Below are 18150 nucleotides of genomic sequence, written 5' to 3' on the forward strand. Positions count from 1 at the left end.
GAAATCAAGGGAAAGTTTCAGAAACATACAATCTTAATTTGTTTGTTTTGATGCAGGTTAACAATAGTCTAGCCTGGGATTAAGAACTCATGATCTCCCACATCAGCTGCCTGAGAATCACACAGAGCAATCATAAAATCCGGCTCTATTAAGATTATTTTGTGGGCTGGAGGGATGACTCAGCAATTAAGAGCACCAGCTGTTCTTCCAGAGGACCTGGGTTCAATTCCCAGCACCCACATGGTGAATCACAATCATCTATAACTGTAGTCCCATGGATTCTGATGTCCTCTTCTGGTATGGGAATGCACATGTAGATAAAACATCCATGTGTATCATGAAAAATAAAAAAAACAGTGACAGATATTGGGGAGGTTCAAGCTTCAAGCTGAAGATCACAAAAGGAAAGCAGCCAGTTACCAGCTCTAACCTCTACCTCAGCTTGAAAGGGTTGATCCTGCCTCCACAAGCTCTCTTCCAAGCTCAGATTGCTGCCTCTCCTCAACATGGCTGGAGACTAAATCTCAGAATGCAACCTGAGACACTTTATATACCTCTCTGGGGTTGGGATTAAAGGTGTGACCTCTAATTCTATTTTAAAGTGATTCAGTCTTGTGTAGATCAGGGTGGCCTTGAACTCTGAGAGATCCATCTGCTTTTGTCTCCTGAATCCTGGGATTAAAGTTGTATGGCACCACTGCCTGACCTCTATAGCTTATAGCTGGTTTTGCAACCTGAACCCTTAAGCAAGCTTTATTAAATCATAATTAACAGATGACCACCCACCCACCCACAACCCCCCCCCGCATATGTATATGTATATATGTATATATCTAGTACATAAATAAATCTTTAAAAAATGATTATTTTGCACAACTGCCCTTCACAATCTGCTCGTATGAGAAAGGGAACTCTTACCCATCTCAAGAGTATTATAAACCTATAAAAATGCCTGTAAAAGGTTCATGATGAAGTGGTATCAAAATTGAAACTCCACATTGAAACACAACTGGGTGAGACTCAAAATTACACTAGGAACTTTTAAAGAATCATGTGGAAGCAATGAAAAATATTAAAAATATATGTTGCCAGGCACAGCAGGGCATGCCTTTAATCCAGAATTTGAGATGCAGAAACAAGTGGGTCTCTGTAAGTTTGAGGGCAGCTTGGTCTACAGAGTTCTAGACTAGCCAGAGCTACATAATGAGAAATTGTCTCAAAAAAAAAAAAAAAAAAAAAAAAATTTGAAAAACCCCACGAGATCAATTAAGCCTTTAAGCATATGTCTCCTGGCATTATTATCCACAAAAAACAAACAAACAAAAACCTACTTCAAAAAAAATCTACACTAAATACAAAAAAGACAAAGTTTCAGCAGGTCAAAGAACTTGCCAACCAAGCCTGACAACATGAGTTTAAACCACATGGTGGAAGGAGAGATCTGACTGTTTGCCAAGGTTTTCTGTCTTTTGACTTCCACAAGCTCCATGGTACACAGATGTCACTTTCCCCCAAATAAATAAATAAATAAGCAAAGCAAAACAAAACAAACAAACAAACAAAAAAAAACCCCACAAATTTTCTACATGAAAACATCCTAATAGGCCATATTTGCTTGTTTTAGTTCTTGTCAATCAAAAAATTAAATATTAAAAAGTATAGTGATTTTATATGCTTTCAAAATGCATGTTTCTTCTGAGCTTTAATCTGAAAATAACAACAAAAAGTCAAAACAGAAAAAAGGATGAAGCAGTATTTCACTGTATTCACTCAGAAATAATCATAGCTAATAATCCTGTACTATTATATACCCCTTGGGTATACTTTATACTAGATGTTATTCCTAAATAACATCTTATGGAAATTCTACTAAGATTAACATGTTTCTGAAACTTTTTTTCTTCTTGGTTTTTCAAGACAGGGTTTCTTTGTGTAACTCTGGCTGGCCTCAAACGCAGAGAGATAGCCTTAAAGGTGTGGGCCACCACACCCAGAACTGAAACACCATCTTAATGACTACATACTTCAAGTTATATTTAAGGCTAATTTTGAAATACTTGTATTTATTCAATGGGCAATAATAAAAAAATTTATTAGACCTTTTAATTAAACTACTAAAGGTAATTTAGTTTGGGGCTCTATTTCCAAGAGGTAAAGAAATGACTTATTCTTTCCATGTACTGAGATAGATTAAAAGCACTCATACTTTATTCACCGTAATAACCCTGTAAGTTCATTAGGGAAGAGATTCTGGGGCATATGCTTCTGAAGCATATGAAGCCAAAGATGAACACAGTGAAGACATGGGTCAAACCAAGACATGGGTCGAACCCAAGACATCCCTGGCTGTAAGGAGTATGGGTTTTTCCGCCCGTCGCCGCTGGTCTTGTCCTGCTGCCGCGCCAGCCCCAAATAATGCACAGAGACTCTGTATTTGATATTATACTGTTGGCCACGTACTAGTTTCTTATTGGCTAGCTCTATCTTAAGTAGTAACCCATTTCTGCTGATCTATGTATTTTCACATGGCCTTCTCTTACCGGGGAGGCGGCTGGCATCCAGCTCTCCAGACTCTCCATCTTGACTCCTCCTTCCTACTTCCTATTTCCTCCTTGTCTCCTAGTCCCTCCTATCTTCCTTTCCTATTGGCCAACAGTGCTTTATTATTAACCAGTATGAGAAACATATATACATAATGGCATCTCCCATCACCTGGCCGCTTGAGATCTGTGGATAGCCTCACAGGTTTTAGAAACATAGCAAGACATCTGCATTCCTTCCAGCATACGCACAGAAATGCCACACTCTGCATTTTGTTGCTGACAGTATCACTTCTTGGCAAGGAAGTATTAAAATAAGATGTGTAACAATTCACTTCTGAGATATGCAAGATTAAAGATAAATCCAAATGGCCTCAGAGAATAAAAAAAAATTTAAAACATAGTTGATGATGAATAAGCTACTGAAAACCTTCACAGATAAACTAGAAGTATAGAAGAAAATATTTTTTTAGAGACAGGGTTTCTCTGTGAAACAATCCTGGCTGTACAGGAACTTAGTATGTAGACCAGGCTGGCCTGGAACTCACAGAGATCCGCCTGCCTCCATTCCAAGAGCTGGGATTAAAGGTATACACCACCAGCACCTGGTGAAGTAAATCTTTAAATACACAGCTGTGTTAAGTTGACCACTCAATACCAAAACTACAACCAGTTTGTTCAGACAGTTCCCATTCTAAACTAATTGGCTTTCCTTTCCTTTTTTTTTTTTTTTCTAAATAAGAGCAGACTCTTCTCTAAAATCACACTTTCCCAGTACTTAGGAAGCTGAGAAAAAGAATATTATTGTGAGTTCCAGGCCAATCTGGGCTACATGGGAACCTGCAAGCATGTGTTGAGAGCAAAACCCTCAGGGCTGGAAAGATGGCTCAGAGGTTAAGAGCATTTGCAGAGGACCTAAATTCAGATCTTAGAAGCTATACTGGTGGCCAATAACCACTACTAACTCCAGGGGATCTGACCCTTTTATGGCTTCCATGGGCCACATAATTAAAAAAAAAAAAAGGGGGGGGGGAGGCGGAGGCAATAAAAAAAACACCATCTCAAACAACAAATCACAATACAATACACATCCAGCCCCAGCACATTTTAGGCTGTGTTCACCACTCAGGATGCTGTCTGATACTGCTATTCTTTACTAATCCTTAACATTACTAAATAAAAACTTTAAAAGGGATTGGATTCTAAAATGACTTTGGTGCACATTTCTTCCAAATTTACATATGTCTTCTCCCCTTCTTTTTATATTGAAAGCAGGGTCTCATATAGCCAAAATGGTCTTGAATTCTTAATCTTCCTGCCTTTACCTCTCCAGGGCTACCACTATATGTGTATGCTACCACATCAGCAGTAAATTATGTCTTGAGAATTAATTATCACAAATATTTAAAGAATACTTAGTAGAGCCTGGCAATGGTGGCTCATGCTTTTAATCCCAGCACTTGGGAGGCAGAGACAGGTAATATCTGTGAGTTTGAGGCCAGCCTAGTCTACAGAGTTAGTTCCAGGGCAGCCTCCAAAGCTACAAAGAAATCCTATTTTGAAAAGCAAACAAACAAAAAAGAATACTTAGTAGTTTTCAAAACTCACAATACATTACTGTAGTGCTAACCTTAACAAAACAGTCCTACTTCTATTGTGCCTAACAAACTATGCGACATTAGCTTAAATGTGGTAAGAATCCAAAATAGAATTGTTAAAATGTTTAAAAGTTTATTAGTTTTATATGATCCTAACTCATGAAGTAGAATGCAAATTTTAAATAGTTTACTAAATCTATTGATATATTCTGACAATATAAGTTAAAAGACAACAAAATCATAGGCAAAGAAATGAAATTTGTCTCCAATTATGACCTTACTGTTTTCTTTAAAGCATTACAGAAATACTTACAAACTACACACATTATATAAAAGGTAATATCTAACACAAGCTAACACAAACTGTAGTTACCAGTATAATCATTTACCCTAAATAATAAAAGGACAAGACACGAACCTGTAATCCAAGAGCTAAAGAGTAGTCATTACCACTGCATGTTAACAGTGCTTAGAAGACACATGGCATACAGTTGTTGGAATTTCAGTGATTAATAAACAAAATATATAATTAAGTTGGCTCATTCTATTAGTTTTTAGAAGAAAAAAAGATCAAGCTTATACTGAGACAGAACTAACCTGGATGCCTCATAAACACTTTACAACTGCAGGCAACCTTACTGACTACTACACACATCCAAAACTTTACTCAAAGCTTTTGAGCTCAGTCAAGAGAGCGAAGAGCCAAGTTATCAAAGAGCATGAAGAATATGCCAGCCCCACTTAAGGCAGAATGGAAGAAAGGAGAGGCAGTCAGAGATCAGGAGCAGGATCAAAAAAGAAATCAAGTGATTAAAGGTGCTTAGGCAAAAGCATTCTGCAGCCAAAAGTAAAGTTAGGAAGCTAACTGATAAGGCTTAAAGAGATGACCCTGTAAAGCAACAATACAAAGAATTTTGGAAACTGTCTTAAAAGCAAAGGGGATCCACAGTTGAGCCTTACACCATATTATAAAACTATTTCTGGTTTTGATAACTCATCTATCTGGCAAAAACATGGCTTGAAGAATGAAGTTCTGACAAAGTATGTTGAATCAACATGCATGGGGCTCACTAAGGAAGATAGATCCAGCTTAAACCTTAGGATAGTGTGTTCAGTGGGGTTCCTATGAGGAAGGGCTTATTGTAATCTGCCACCTGTGTAGTGCTCCCTAACCACACTAATGTGACTGAGAATTTGAGTATAATTATGTACTTCAATGTTGGGGCACAGAGAAGTAAATAAAGAGCCCATTTTTACTGGGATGAAGAAGGAAACAAGATTCTGGGATATGGGGGACTCCTGGTAGACAACATGGACATGTGTCCCAATCAATTTCTCTGTGTACCCTTGTTTGTCCTGGAACTTGGCTCTGTAGACCAGGTTGGCCTCAAACTTAAGAGATCTCCCTGCCTCTGCCTCCCAAATGCTGGGATTAAAAGTGTGTACCATCATCTCCTGGTTAAAAGTTTCTTTCATAGCTTACATTTATTTATTTATGCTGACTACAGTAATTTGCATGTTACTACAGTAACATGACTAAAAGGCACCATGAAGAAACCTAAAAAGAAATTCAGCATACTGGCACATACCTATGAGTCCAAACTTTACAAATGGATAATGAGGTCTAACCACTCATATGCAAGACACTACTGCATGCGAAGCTAGCTGAATGAATTTGCTACTATACCACACTCAGGGCCAGGAAGGATATATAACAATAAATGGTTCCAAAATGGAAAACAGACTCTCATTTTAATGAAGGGTTTGGCGAGTCCAGTATCCCTTTTCCTCTTTTATCAGAAAACAGACAAACAAATCACAGTTTACACTCCATGATTCCCAGGGAGATGGCACACTCCCCGGCCTATGCACACCGACCCCAAGAGACCTGCCTGACTTTGGGCACCATCATCCGGTGCTGCACCATCAGTGTGTGGCAGATGGAAGCCATCCTCGTGAAGACCTCCTCACTGGCCGAGTCCCTCCACACCAAGTTCAACAGGGTGTTAGTCTGCTGCTTTGTGTCCAGCTTTCTCAGACACTCTTCAGTTATGTATGGGGCTGAGACCCTGCCATCCTCCTAAGTACAACAGAGAAATAAGTCTGAGTGAGTGAAGTGCTACTGGAACTTGACCACCCACCAATCACTTTCACGTTACATTTTTTTTTTGAAGAGAAAACACAAAGCCTTACCTAAAAATTAACCAAATCCCATTACTTCCCAATATCGTTCCTAACATACCCACTAACTCTTGTAGTAACACAGTCACCATCAGCCATCAACTCTGTCCACCACAGTAGCACAGCCAAGTATGAATGCTCAGATTTTGCCCACAATTCATCATGTATTTTAGCATTCATATCTTAAGAAAAATTCATTCCATATATCAATGATATGAGTTGTACTGAGACACCAAACCCAGTAAAATTCTTATCTGATGACATGTCTACTTTAGATTATGAGACAACAAAAAAATTCAAAGGATATGCAAAATATCTTAATTTCTCCCATCAAAGTACTAACCAGGCCTGACTCTGCTTAGCTTTTGAGATCAGATGAGATTGGATACGTTGAGGGTGGTATGGCTGTAGGTGTTAGCTTAATTTCTCTAGGTTTAATTTACTGAATAAAACCTATGCCATGTGGTTTACTCATTTAGAGTATTAATTAAAGATATATGTTTTTTTCTAATATATATGTATGAAAAAATGTATTTAAGAGTATCTATGACAATACTGCCAGATACCTGAAAACTTGAACATTCAATCTGTAGTAATTTAACAAATTCAACATCCCTTTTGAGTAAAAGTCTTAAATTCTAGCTGTTAAACTTGAACCCTGAGAATGCTATGCTAGTACTGCAGTTTTTGATACATATAAATTTACAATCTACTATACATAAGTGAAAAAAACTGTACTGAAATCTAGAGGTCAAAAAGAATTGAGGGTGAACATTTTTTGGTAGGGTAGGTTTGAGACATGGTCTTGCTACATAGTTGATGCTGCCCTCAAACTCACTAGATAGTGATCCTCCTGCCTCAGCTTCCCATGATTATAATAGTGAGCTATGACACCTGCCTTATAGATCAACTTTGACCTTGGAAAGGTCTCTACAATCACATTAAGTTCTACTTAATTAGATCAGAGGAAAAGAAAAGGTAAAAATGTAAACATAAATATATCAGATCTGGCCCAACAGGATTAGTGACAAATTGTCCTAAGTTATCACTTCTGTAAAATAATGACAGTGTATGTATTCCTACTCTAGGACACTGCTAGGAATGTAACTGTGCCATTACTACCTAGCTCATCAGGTAATTCTTAAGAGCCAACAAAATATACTTAAATTCTTAAGAATTAAAAAGGAGTCATGTGAGCTAGGGATGTAGTTCAAGAGGCAGAACACTTATCTAGCATACTCAAAGCCATGAGTTTAATCTCCAATCCTATAAAACAAATGTTAAAGTCCAGCTTTAGCAGGTGTATTATGGTGCATATCTTTAATCCCAGCACTCGGGAGGCAGAATCAAGGGGATCTCTATGAGTTTGGAGACAACCAGGGTATGTGGTTGTCCCCACCTATCATCCTAGCACTTAGGAGGCAGAGGTATAAGGATGGCTGTAAATGGAGGTCAGCATGGGGTCAGTCAGAGCTACACAAGATCCTGTCTTTAAAAGAATCTGAAAAGGGAGACTGGAGAGATGGCTCAGTTGTTAAGAGCATAGGCTACTCTTTCAGAGGACCTGGGTTCAATTACCAGCACCCACATAGTGTATGTAAGTATTTATCTCTAGTCCCCAGAGTATGTAACACCCTCTTCTGACCTCTGACAGTACTGCATGCAGGCAAGGCAACCCATACACATATAAGGAAAAAAAGAAGGGTAAAACAAAAGATCTGGCCCAGAAATGGTAGTTCTTGGTATATTTATAATTGGATGATTAGTTATCAACCGAAAAAGGAAAGAATAATCTCAAGTATAGGAGAAAGACAAGAGGAGCCAAAACATAAACCTGTGTAAGAGGTCTCCTAAAATCATCATGTACTATGGGGAGGGAATGACTTAAAGTGGAGTAACATTTTCCAAAGATAGAAATAGCAACAAAATGCAATCAGGCAGGGGGTTTATACATTCTGTTCCCAAATCAGCATCTGCTCACAGGGAAGAAGCTTATTTCTATAACAAAGCCTAGAGAAGAAACAGACTGTATAGAACTTTATTTCCCCAGCCTCTCTCAGAGGGAGCTGATGGTGGTCATGCAAGGCTGAGGATTACTTGAGTAGCTTGAGAAGCTAAAAGAATACTTCTAGTATGGTGGCTTACAGGGCTGGTAGGCTGGTCAGTTTCCTCATTATCGTCCTCAGAGTCACTGGTGGAATCAGGGCAGCCTGTACTGGTAGGTGAAGCAGGTAGCTGAGAGAGGAAGGTCTGGAGCACTCGTAGATAAATCAGCAGACCATCCTCAGAGAGTGCTCCTTTGAGAGACAACCAGCACATGAGTTACTCAGAGTTACTTCAGATACTTGGGCATCACTTTCCTCATCTAGAGAGGTACTTTGGAACGGGCCTTAGTGTTTTAATTAAATTCAAACTACCACATACTATGCAGTGTATTTGGTCTTTGTCTCAGGGAACCTAAAACCTGAGCACCAGCAGGGTCTCTGGTCACTCCTGCAAGCCCCTTCTGGCCACACCCATTGTGGCTAGAAATTGAAGACTTACATAATCTAAAGGTGTGCTACTACCTAGACAGGTAGAGTGCTAGAGTTTTAATTTTAAGCCCAATCACAGCTTCTAAGGAGAGGAGATCAGGATAAGTTTCTAATGAAACTGGAATAAGGTTCTGAGCCCCTGAAAATACCAGGTTAGTGTTCAGTCCCCATAACCTCCCCACAGACCTTGACCAGTCTATCGCCAATATTTGATGATCAGTTATAACTGTTATAACACAATAGTCAACAGGCTTCTCAGACTCTAGTAAACTATCAGGGTTCAAGGAAGGGGTTGCAGAATACCAGTTTTTATTACTTGGTCAGAGGCCCAGGTAACAACCCATGTTATTATACAATAGGATGTGAAGTACAGGCAGTTTCATAGGACTAAGCCTTCAACTTGTGAGGTCTGACTCTCTCTTCAAGTAGTTTAGGGTTGAGGTGAGGGGAAAGCCAGCATCTTGCATCTTGGTCACAAAAAAAAAAAAAAAGTAGTGGCAAGTAAACTAGGAAAATAGCCTGAATTTCAAGATTTCTAGCAAAATGTGAAATTTATGCTAAAATGTCACTGTAGTCTTCTACTGACTCATCTATTCAGCTATCTATACAGGAGTTAGGAAAAATACATCTTGCATTTCATACCCAAATAGTTCTCGCCAACAGTTAAAACAAAATAGAAGAGCCATGGCACTTCGCTACTCCGTTTTGAACTTCGACTCTCTAGTAACAATAATGCAGTCAGAAAGGGCTCATAAGGGAACACAGTTTGTGCATCTGCTAACGCCGGAATGACGAAATGAAAAATTTGATCAGTAAAAGGTGCTGCCAGAAACTCCTCTGTGAAGGCTGAGAAAACTTGATGTCTGGAAAGGAAAAGGGATTTAAAGAGAATCAAAACATCCCACCCATCAAATCACAGATTAAAATCACTTCCCCAAATGTCCTTCTACATAAATAATCTATATTCTAAAGTAGAGAGTAGAATTTGGCTTTATCTCTTTTCTATTAAGATAATTTTGTACTTCCTGATGGGTACTAAACAGCAGGGAATAAATAGCCAGGTCATTAGACTACAAATTTATGTCAGGTGCAGACAAGACAGAGAAAAGTGCACATCTCCCTGCGAACCCTGACATACTAATAAAGAAAACACGTGAGACTGCCCAGTCTCAACTCACCCACCTTGCACCTTCAGGACAAGAGCTGTACGTAAAGTGCAATGGTTTTAGGACATTCTCCAGCAAAATTTTTGCTATAGGAACTCGAGACAAATCAGAATATTCAATACTTGATGGAAGCTTGCTATTAATCAACAAGTAGAGAGATCTATAATACCCTAAAAAAAAAAAAATGGGGGGAAAAGACATTTATATTTAAGTGTCTGTTTTTACTACAATGGAGAAGTACTTTAAATTTTTTTTAAATACATTTATTTTGGGAAGCTTCAGAGGACAACTTGAAGGAACCTATTCTTTTCTTCTACTTCAATGAACCCAGGAACTGAACTCAGATCATCAAGTTTTTGGTAGAAAGTACTTTTATTTACTGACCTATCTCAACTGCCATCACTAAGTTTTAAATGTCTTTATAAATCTATATGGGTGAAATGGGAAGAGAAAGTCTCATTCTATAGTTCAGTCTGGCACCAAACTCACAGCAATCCTCCTTCCATAGTCTCCCAAGTGCTATGGTATTGGGTGAGCCACTGCATCCAGCTACATTCATTTTGGAAAGAGTTGAAAGGCACACAGATTCTCACATTTACTGCTTAGTCAGCATCAACAATGCCTACAAGGCCAGTTCTTTTTTGTGTATGTGGGGGGGGGGGGGGTTGAGACAGGGTTTCCCTGAAGCTTGGGAACCTGACCTGGAACTCAATCTGTAGACCAGGCTGGCCTCAAACTCACAGAGTTCCGCTTGACTCTGCCTCCTGAGTGCTGGGGCTAAAGGTGTCCACTACTACAACATGGCTTTTTCAATGTCAGTCCTGACCTACTGTTACTCCCTCATTCAGAAGCAAATCTAAGACACAATTACTTCAGTATACCATGAAAAGATAAAGACTTTTTTTTTTTCAAGACAAGGTTTCTTTGTGTAACAGCTCTGGCTGGCCTGGAACTTGATTTGTAGACCAGGCTGGCCTTGAACTCAAGAGTTCTGCCTGTCTCTAACTCCACATGCTGGGACTACAGGTGAAAGCCATCATGGATTGGCAAGATTAAATATTTTAAGAGGACCATTACCATAGCTAAAAGTGAATCAGTACTTCTTAATATCACAAATAACTACTAAGTAATCAAGTCACCAACTGTCTGGTATTTTATTTAATCAACATGATTGACTAATAATCCCATAATCCCAATAAGGTCAATAATGTGACCTTCTGATTCCTCTCCCAAATACCTCAGTATGTAATTAATGTTGTGGGCTCCCTTAGTGCTACAATGAATTCATGGGTCAGACACATTAATATGCTTCAGTCTACAATAGTTGTTATCCTCAAGTCATTCATGCTACTCAGTGGCTGCTGGTGGCAGTTTGCTCTGATGGAGAGAATGTCTGTCTCACCTTGCTAGTCTGACCATGTCCTACCTTCTTGTCTGTAGAGTCTTCCAAGTTTCTTTTGGAGGAAACATCATACTTAAAGACCACAACCTGGACTCAGTGACTTAAAGATAGGTTATGCATACAATAACACCACAGAATAATTCATTAAAACAACTGAAAAACAGCCATGCCACTGCACAACACAACAGAAGCAACAATTTTGATGGAAGATTTTCAATCATTTTTTATTTTTAGAAAACATCTCATAGAAGGCACAGCTCATGATTATCTTCCTAATAGTTTTAGAAAACAGGAAAAATAAAATTCTCATCAAATGCTTAGCCTGAGTTGGATGTATACAGTACATAAGTTCACTCAAGTTCATTGCCATCATGAATCTATTTCTTAGAAGACCAAACTCTATAAATTTCACTATAATTTTTACTAAGTCAGTATTTTGTAGAGATTTTGAACAAAACAAGTTTAGAGTTTATACTTACTAAGCTCTACAAACATTAAAAATGCGTACGATATTAATTTTTGTGGTTTTAATCTATATCGGCTAAAATTAATCTACATAGGTTTATACTTCAATAAAACAAGTTATTTACACTCTCTAACACTAACTTAACACTTTCAAGAACAGCCAACAACCAGCTCCCTTTTTTTTTTTGTTTTGTTTGAAGACAGGGTTTCTCTTAACAATCCTGGTTGTCCTGGATCTCTTTGTAGACCAGGCTGGCCTCAAACTCACAGAAATCTGCCTGCCTCTGCCTCTCAAGTGCTAGGATTAAAGGTGTGAGCCACCACATCCAGCCTCAAACCAGCGCCTTTTATGATTAGCCAGAGAAATTTGTTTACAAAACAAGGAATAAACAGTGAAAAGGCTTCTGCATTTTCAGAGGCTAGGAGCAACACTAGACTCAGAGGCTGCTGTCATTCTCCCAGAAGTCACACACAGCTTCTGTTGCAAAGATCACAGTGTGTTATTCATAGTAGTACCATCCCTCTGCAGCACACAAGCCAATGCATGCCTCCACAATAATGTCCACCGCCACAGGTTTGGCCCAGCCACTTACCATTGTGAACCATGTAGTGCAAAATTTGTTCAATCACTGACACCACATAGCTAGAATCTTGTAAAACCGGCAAGTATGTATTCTCAGATGAAAACACCTCAAGCATTCGCATTGGAAGTGCAACATTTAAACTGTCATCACTGCAGTTTTGCAGTAACCTATAAAAACAAATTCACACACTTACTAGAAAGCCAGGGCTGTCAGTTTCCCTGACCCTTCCAGTTCCTGTGATGAGCATGTGAGCCACTGCAGTACTGCCAGGGTCTCAGAAAACAGGCAGGGCTCAAGCAACAATGTCAGACTTCCTGAGTCTTTCATTACTAGTCAACAGTATCCCTTTAGTAGATAGAAATGAAAAATAAACAATCTCAGAGGGAGATAGCAGAGGACAACCAAAGATCGCAAACAGAGACAGAAAACCATAAACCATGGATTATTACAAGAAAAGTTGCATATTTCAACTGGGTAAGGCTTTTTGGGAAAAATGGCTCTGCAAACAGTGACATCAAATCTGTCCAGACCTGCCGGTTCCCACACTACAGACCATAGCATGACCTCTTTGGTTTTGAATTAAATTGACTGAACCCTCCCCTCTTACTAGGAGGACGGCTACAGGAAAAAATATTCTTAACTACCACTGTCTGATTTTAAAACGGCCTCCAGCCAGGTGTAGCCACACAGGCCTTTAATCCTAGTCCTCATAAGGCAGAGGCAGGCAGAGTTCTTTGAATTCCAGGCCAGTTGGGGCTATTTATGGAGACCCAGTCTCAACAAGTCCAAATAAATAAACAAGCAAATAAATAAAGATTAAAAATAAAATAAAAATCGACTCTATGCCCTTAAATTTTTTTAACGTGTGTGTGTGTGTGTGTGTGTGTGTGTGTGTGTGTGTGTGTGTGTGTATACACATGAGTACAGGTGCCTGTGGAAAGCCAGAGAGGGATGTCAGATCCCTTGGAGCTACAGTAACAGATGGTTTTGTGTTAGGGATTGAATGCCAGTCCTCAGCAAAAGCAGCAAGCATTCTTAACCACTGAGCCATCTCTCCAGCTCCTCCATGTCTTTTCTTTAAAAAGACTCAGTAGAGGCATGATTATACACTGTTCTATATCTCATAAGTGGGATGTACAACCTTGAAAAGGAAGCTGTTTTTAGGTATCTCCAGTCAATCATCTTTCCATGTCCCACCCTACCACTCTGCAGCTGTGGATAAGACTGTACTTCTTGTTTTTTTTTTTTTTTTTTTTTTTTTTAAATACAGAAGAAGCTGTACAGTGTAGTGTGCTCAGAGTATTGTCTGAGACTCATCACATAATACACCTGCAAACCTCAATCCTTAACACATTGAACTATAGTCTCCCATGTAAAAATATTACATCTGGGGTTGGGAAATTGTGTCTCAATGAGAGGCTGATAGGTGCCTTTAAGGATAAGGTCCAGTGTGTATATGCCTCATCTCTTTTGGGTATTTCCTACATATAGAACTACTGGATCCCAAATGGGTCCAAATTGCATGTGAATCCCCCAGGTTCCCATAGACACTGTTAGAGGGAGTCTCCATTGCATCACATCCTAGCACATGGTAGGAAGCATTAGAATTCAGCAGCTCTGAGTATATAAGTAAATATGTATCACAACATGGATTTCTACTTCTCTAATTAATACTGATAGCATGTTCAAGTATGTACTGATCCAGTTCAGAAAGAGCTGTTGCCTATTTTTTCACTGTCTGCCTCTTGACAGTATGGATAAACTGCCTTTCTACCTTTCCAAGGCCGCATTCATGATCCTGAAGCTGTATCACATTCTTTTTTTCTTAATTTGGTAATTCTTCCTCCTGTACCATCAAGGCTAACTCCTCAAACAACCAGGTATGGTTTTTTCCCAACTGCTATCCTCAATGTGTTCCTCATCTTTCTCTCATGGATGCATCTGCCACTCCACATTCCACTGCTACATCAGACCATGGGTATTACTGAGGGAAAAAGGAATAACTGGGATAGCTCCAAACAGGCTTCTGAGTACCCTGCTCAACTCATACAGGTAGATGCCTGACAGCAAAGCCATGGCTCCCACCAAGCACTAAAGAGGCTGTAAAAAGATTTCATTCAGGAAGAGGAAGCAGATTTGCATCAGCTACAGCATCCAACTAACCTTACACTGAAACACTAAGACCTGCATACTCATATGAGACTCTGGCTTTAACTGAATTAAGGCTTAGATGAAAGTATTCCATTCTGACCTAACCCTCCTCTCCACCTCAGTTTTAATGAGCTGGTTCCTTCTGCTCTTTTCAGCAACCCCCAAAGGGTCAGTCTTTTGTTATCTTTCACACAATCCACTGAATCCTATCCAGGTTGAAGTTCTCATAGTCTCTCTCTAAAACCCTTCACTTCAAGTGGCTCCACTGAAAATTCACAGGTATCTTGAACTCACCTTCATCAGAGTCCCAGGCTTTACTACTGCCTGTTTTGGCAATCCTGTAGTCCAAACATGTCAGATTCAGCAATTACTACTCTCTAGTCATTTCCAACACATTCTTAAAGCACACACTGGAAGAATGTGTTGGATGGTACTGGTCCAGATACAGCTATCAATGGTACTCTGTAATTACAGATTCTGTCTGTGATGATAACTCAACCTGACAATGGACTGAGCCTTTCACCCAATGCCTACTGCTGAGTTACACTGGATCTGTCAACACAGGTGCCTGTCCTCTCTGCATTCAGGCAACATCAATCTTAATCGTTTTCAGGCTGATCATGATATTGGTGTTTGTAGATGGACCCTTCTTTCTAGAACTGGATGTGAAAGTATCTGGGGAGTAGAATGCCACCGTAAGACAAAAATTACACTGGTTCAGCAAAACATTCACCTGTTTGACAGCAATAAGTACTGACTCTATGTTGGATGTGGTGGTGCACACCTTGATTAATCAATCCCAAGGACATCCTGGTCTACATAGTTTCAAAACACACAAACAAGCAAACAAAAAGGAACTGTTGACTCAAGACAGTAATGAACACCAGGTGCAGCTTTTTTTTTTTTTTTTTTCAATTTTTATGTTGTAATTTTTAGGAGAAAATTCAGGATATGTGACCTTGCTCAAAACTTTCCTTTGGCTCCTTACTTGGTCACACAAAGCCAAGATGCTTAAAAACATGCACTGGCTCTCCCCTAATATCTTCCTGACCTAGCATATAAAGAACCATCCCTATCTCCAACTGATCTCATAACAAAGATTTTCCCACTAGGATACTTCATATCCTGTCTTTTCCTTTTTAACTCCCCCAGTACTTATTAACATCTATGTCTTCCTATAAAAGTATCTATATTTTACTACAGCACTCGAGAGGCCAAAGCAGGGAGGACTGCTTTGAATTCAAGGCCAGCCTGGGCTGAAAAAGAAGATCTAAAAACAGGAAAATCAGAAAACCACAGGGCTAGAGAGATGACTCAGTGGTTAAGAGTGCTGGCTGCTCTTTCGGAGGACTTGGCCTCAGTTCCAAGCACCCACAAGGTAGTTCACCTCTATAAATTCAGCTCCAGGGAATCTCACACCCTTTTCAAGTCTCTGTGCACCAGGCATGTATGTGATACATAGACATACATAGCAAACATACACACACACAAACACACACACACACACACACACACACACGAAACCAATAAAACAAAACAAAGCTGCTTCCCAAAGCATTTAAACTCTAAAGGTATCTCACACATTTCCTAAGTTTCCAACTATGACAAACTTACCTGCAACAGAGACTCATCAACCTCTTTATTTGAAATAAGCATGTTAGTCTCTCTGATCCATCCAACTGCTTGACAAACAGAGAGCTGTGTTTAATTAAGTTCTGATACAGCCATATCTATGAGTAAAACATAAAAATACAATATTTAACCCATAAAATTTGTTTGCTTATTTAGATACTAAAAATGTCTTTACATGGTTTCCACACTTAAATCTAATGAAAACTTGATAAAGAATAAGGTTTCTCAGTCAGGATTTTCTTAGCAAGACTTGTATTCTCCATCTTAGTAAAATTAATGTTAATTGATATTACTACACTAGTCTCTAAACAAAGAATATATTCTACTTGAAACAACAATGGTTTAAAAGCAAAAGGAAGCAATCCACCAATTAGCAGCACCTCTTCATGGCCTCTGCATTAGCTCATGCTTCTAGGTTCCTACAGAATGCCTGACCTGACTTCCTTTAATGATGAACTGTGATACGGAAGTGTAATCGAAATAAATTTTTTCCTTCTAAGATGTTTCTCATGTTTTGTCAGAATAATAGAAACCCTAAGACAGGATGGTCTCACACATTTGAGATAAGCACTCTACTACTGAGCTCAGTGATGAATGACTATCACTAACATTTAAAAAAGAAAAAAGAAAGAAAGTAGAAAGACAGAGAAATCAGGAAAAGCAAAACAAATCTTTCCCAGGATATAACGGCCTAGAGAGTGCTAGGAAGAATAGCATGAAGACAGGGACAGCCCAAGTCTTATGAAAAGTTGCACCAAGAAGAGATTAAGAGATTCAAAGAAAACCAATTAATTAAAAAGTGAGGCAAGTATTAACTTCAGAAAAGTTCAAAGTAAGCTACATACTTACTTTGCAGTAACAGCACATACTGTCTTGGCAGAGGACCATATTAAAGTCATAGCAAGAAATATAGTCATGCTTTGGTGGTGGTTCACACCTTTAATCCCAGTGCTTAGGAGGCAGAGGCAGGTGGATCTCAGTGAGCTCAAGGCCAGCCTGGTCTACAGACCAAGTTCAGGTGTCAGGTACCCTGGAACTGGAATTATTGACAGTTATGAGCCACCTGTGAGTGCTGAGAATTGAACTCAGGTCTTCTGGAATAGCAGTCAATGCTCTTAACCATTGAGCCATCTCTCCAGCCCCTAAACTCCCTTTTTGAATATGAACTGTGTTTCACAATATTTTGCTCGACTTAGGATTTCACAATCTGCACATGAATTATTTGCTTTGCATGTGCCCGTGGCTGGGGTCAAAACCTGCACTTCACTCCAAGGTTTGACATCCAGCTTCTGATGCCTCTAAAGAACCAGATCACAGATGAGCTCTCACACACCAAGGTGCTCTGGAGAACATTCGCAACACCATGTTTTCTGTTCCTTGGCATTGGTTCATATCCAGAAATAGGGAGCCCTAAGGTGAGACCAGTCTGTTGAGAGGGAATCAGACGACAGTCTGCTACTGTGGCTTTTATTCCTTTTCACCTGACTTCAGACAGGATTCCAGACAGCTGCCCAGAAACAAAGTCCAGAAAGGTGGGCAGATTAACTGTTATGTCCCTCCTGATTTTATTTATTTATTTTTATGGATATGGGCCTTCTGTCTACATATGTGTCTGGTATCACATGGGTCTCTGGTGCCCTTGTTAGATCCCCTTGGACTGGAGTTACAGACATTTGTGAGTCAACGTATGGGTTCTGAGAACTGAATTCAGGTTCTCTGGAAGAGCATTTAGTGCTCTCAACCACTGACTAAGCCATCTCTCCAGACCATTGTACCTCTCTTGATCAGCTTCAGTTATACAAAGTTCTTTTTAAATTTTTAAATAATTTTTTATTGAAATTTGAAACAAGCTTACATGTCAACCCCAGCTCTCTCACCGTCCCCTCCTCCCCTGTTC

General features: G+C 39.3%; 1 protein-coding gene across 2 annotated transcripts in view; it reads right to left on the reverse strand.

The window, feature by feature from the left end:
* The window catches only part of Ube3c (ubiquitin protein ligase E3C), a 91936-nt gene that overhangs the window by 53800 nt on the left and 19986 nt on the right, over nucleotides 1-18150 (reverse strand). For both annotated transcript variants that reach the window (XM_051203087.1, XM_051203086.1), the window contains exons 5-10: nucleotides 16236-16351; nucleotides 12480-12637; nucleotides 10036-10189; nucleotides 9496-9716; nucleotides 8465-8616; nucleotides 6031-6218 (exon numbers count right to left, since the gene is read on the reverse strand). In XM_051203087.1, coding sequence (XP_051059044.1) covers nucleotides 6031-6218; nucleotides 8465-8616; nucleotides 9496-9716; nucleotides 10036-10189; nucleotides 12480-12637; nucleotides 16236-16351 — 989 coding nt within the window. The remainder of the gene's footprint in view (nucleotides 1-6030; nucleotides 6219-8464; nucleotides 8617-9495; nucleotides 9717-10035; nucleotides 10190-12479; nucleotides 12638-16235; nucleotides 16352-18150) is intronic.

Source organism: Phodopus roborovskii, unplaced genomic scaffold (assembly GCF_943737965.1).
Source record: "Phodopus roborovskii unplaced genomic scaffold, PHOROB, whole genome shotgun sequence".
Classification (NCBI taxonomy): Eukaryota; Metazoa; Chordata; class Mammalia; order Rodentia; family Cricetidae; genus Phodopus; species Phodopus roborovskii.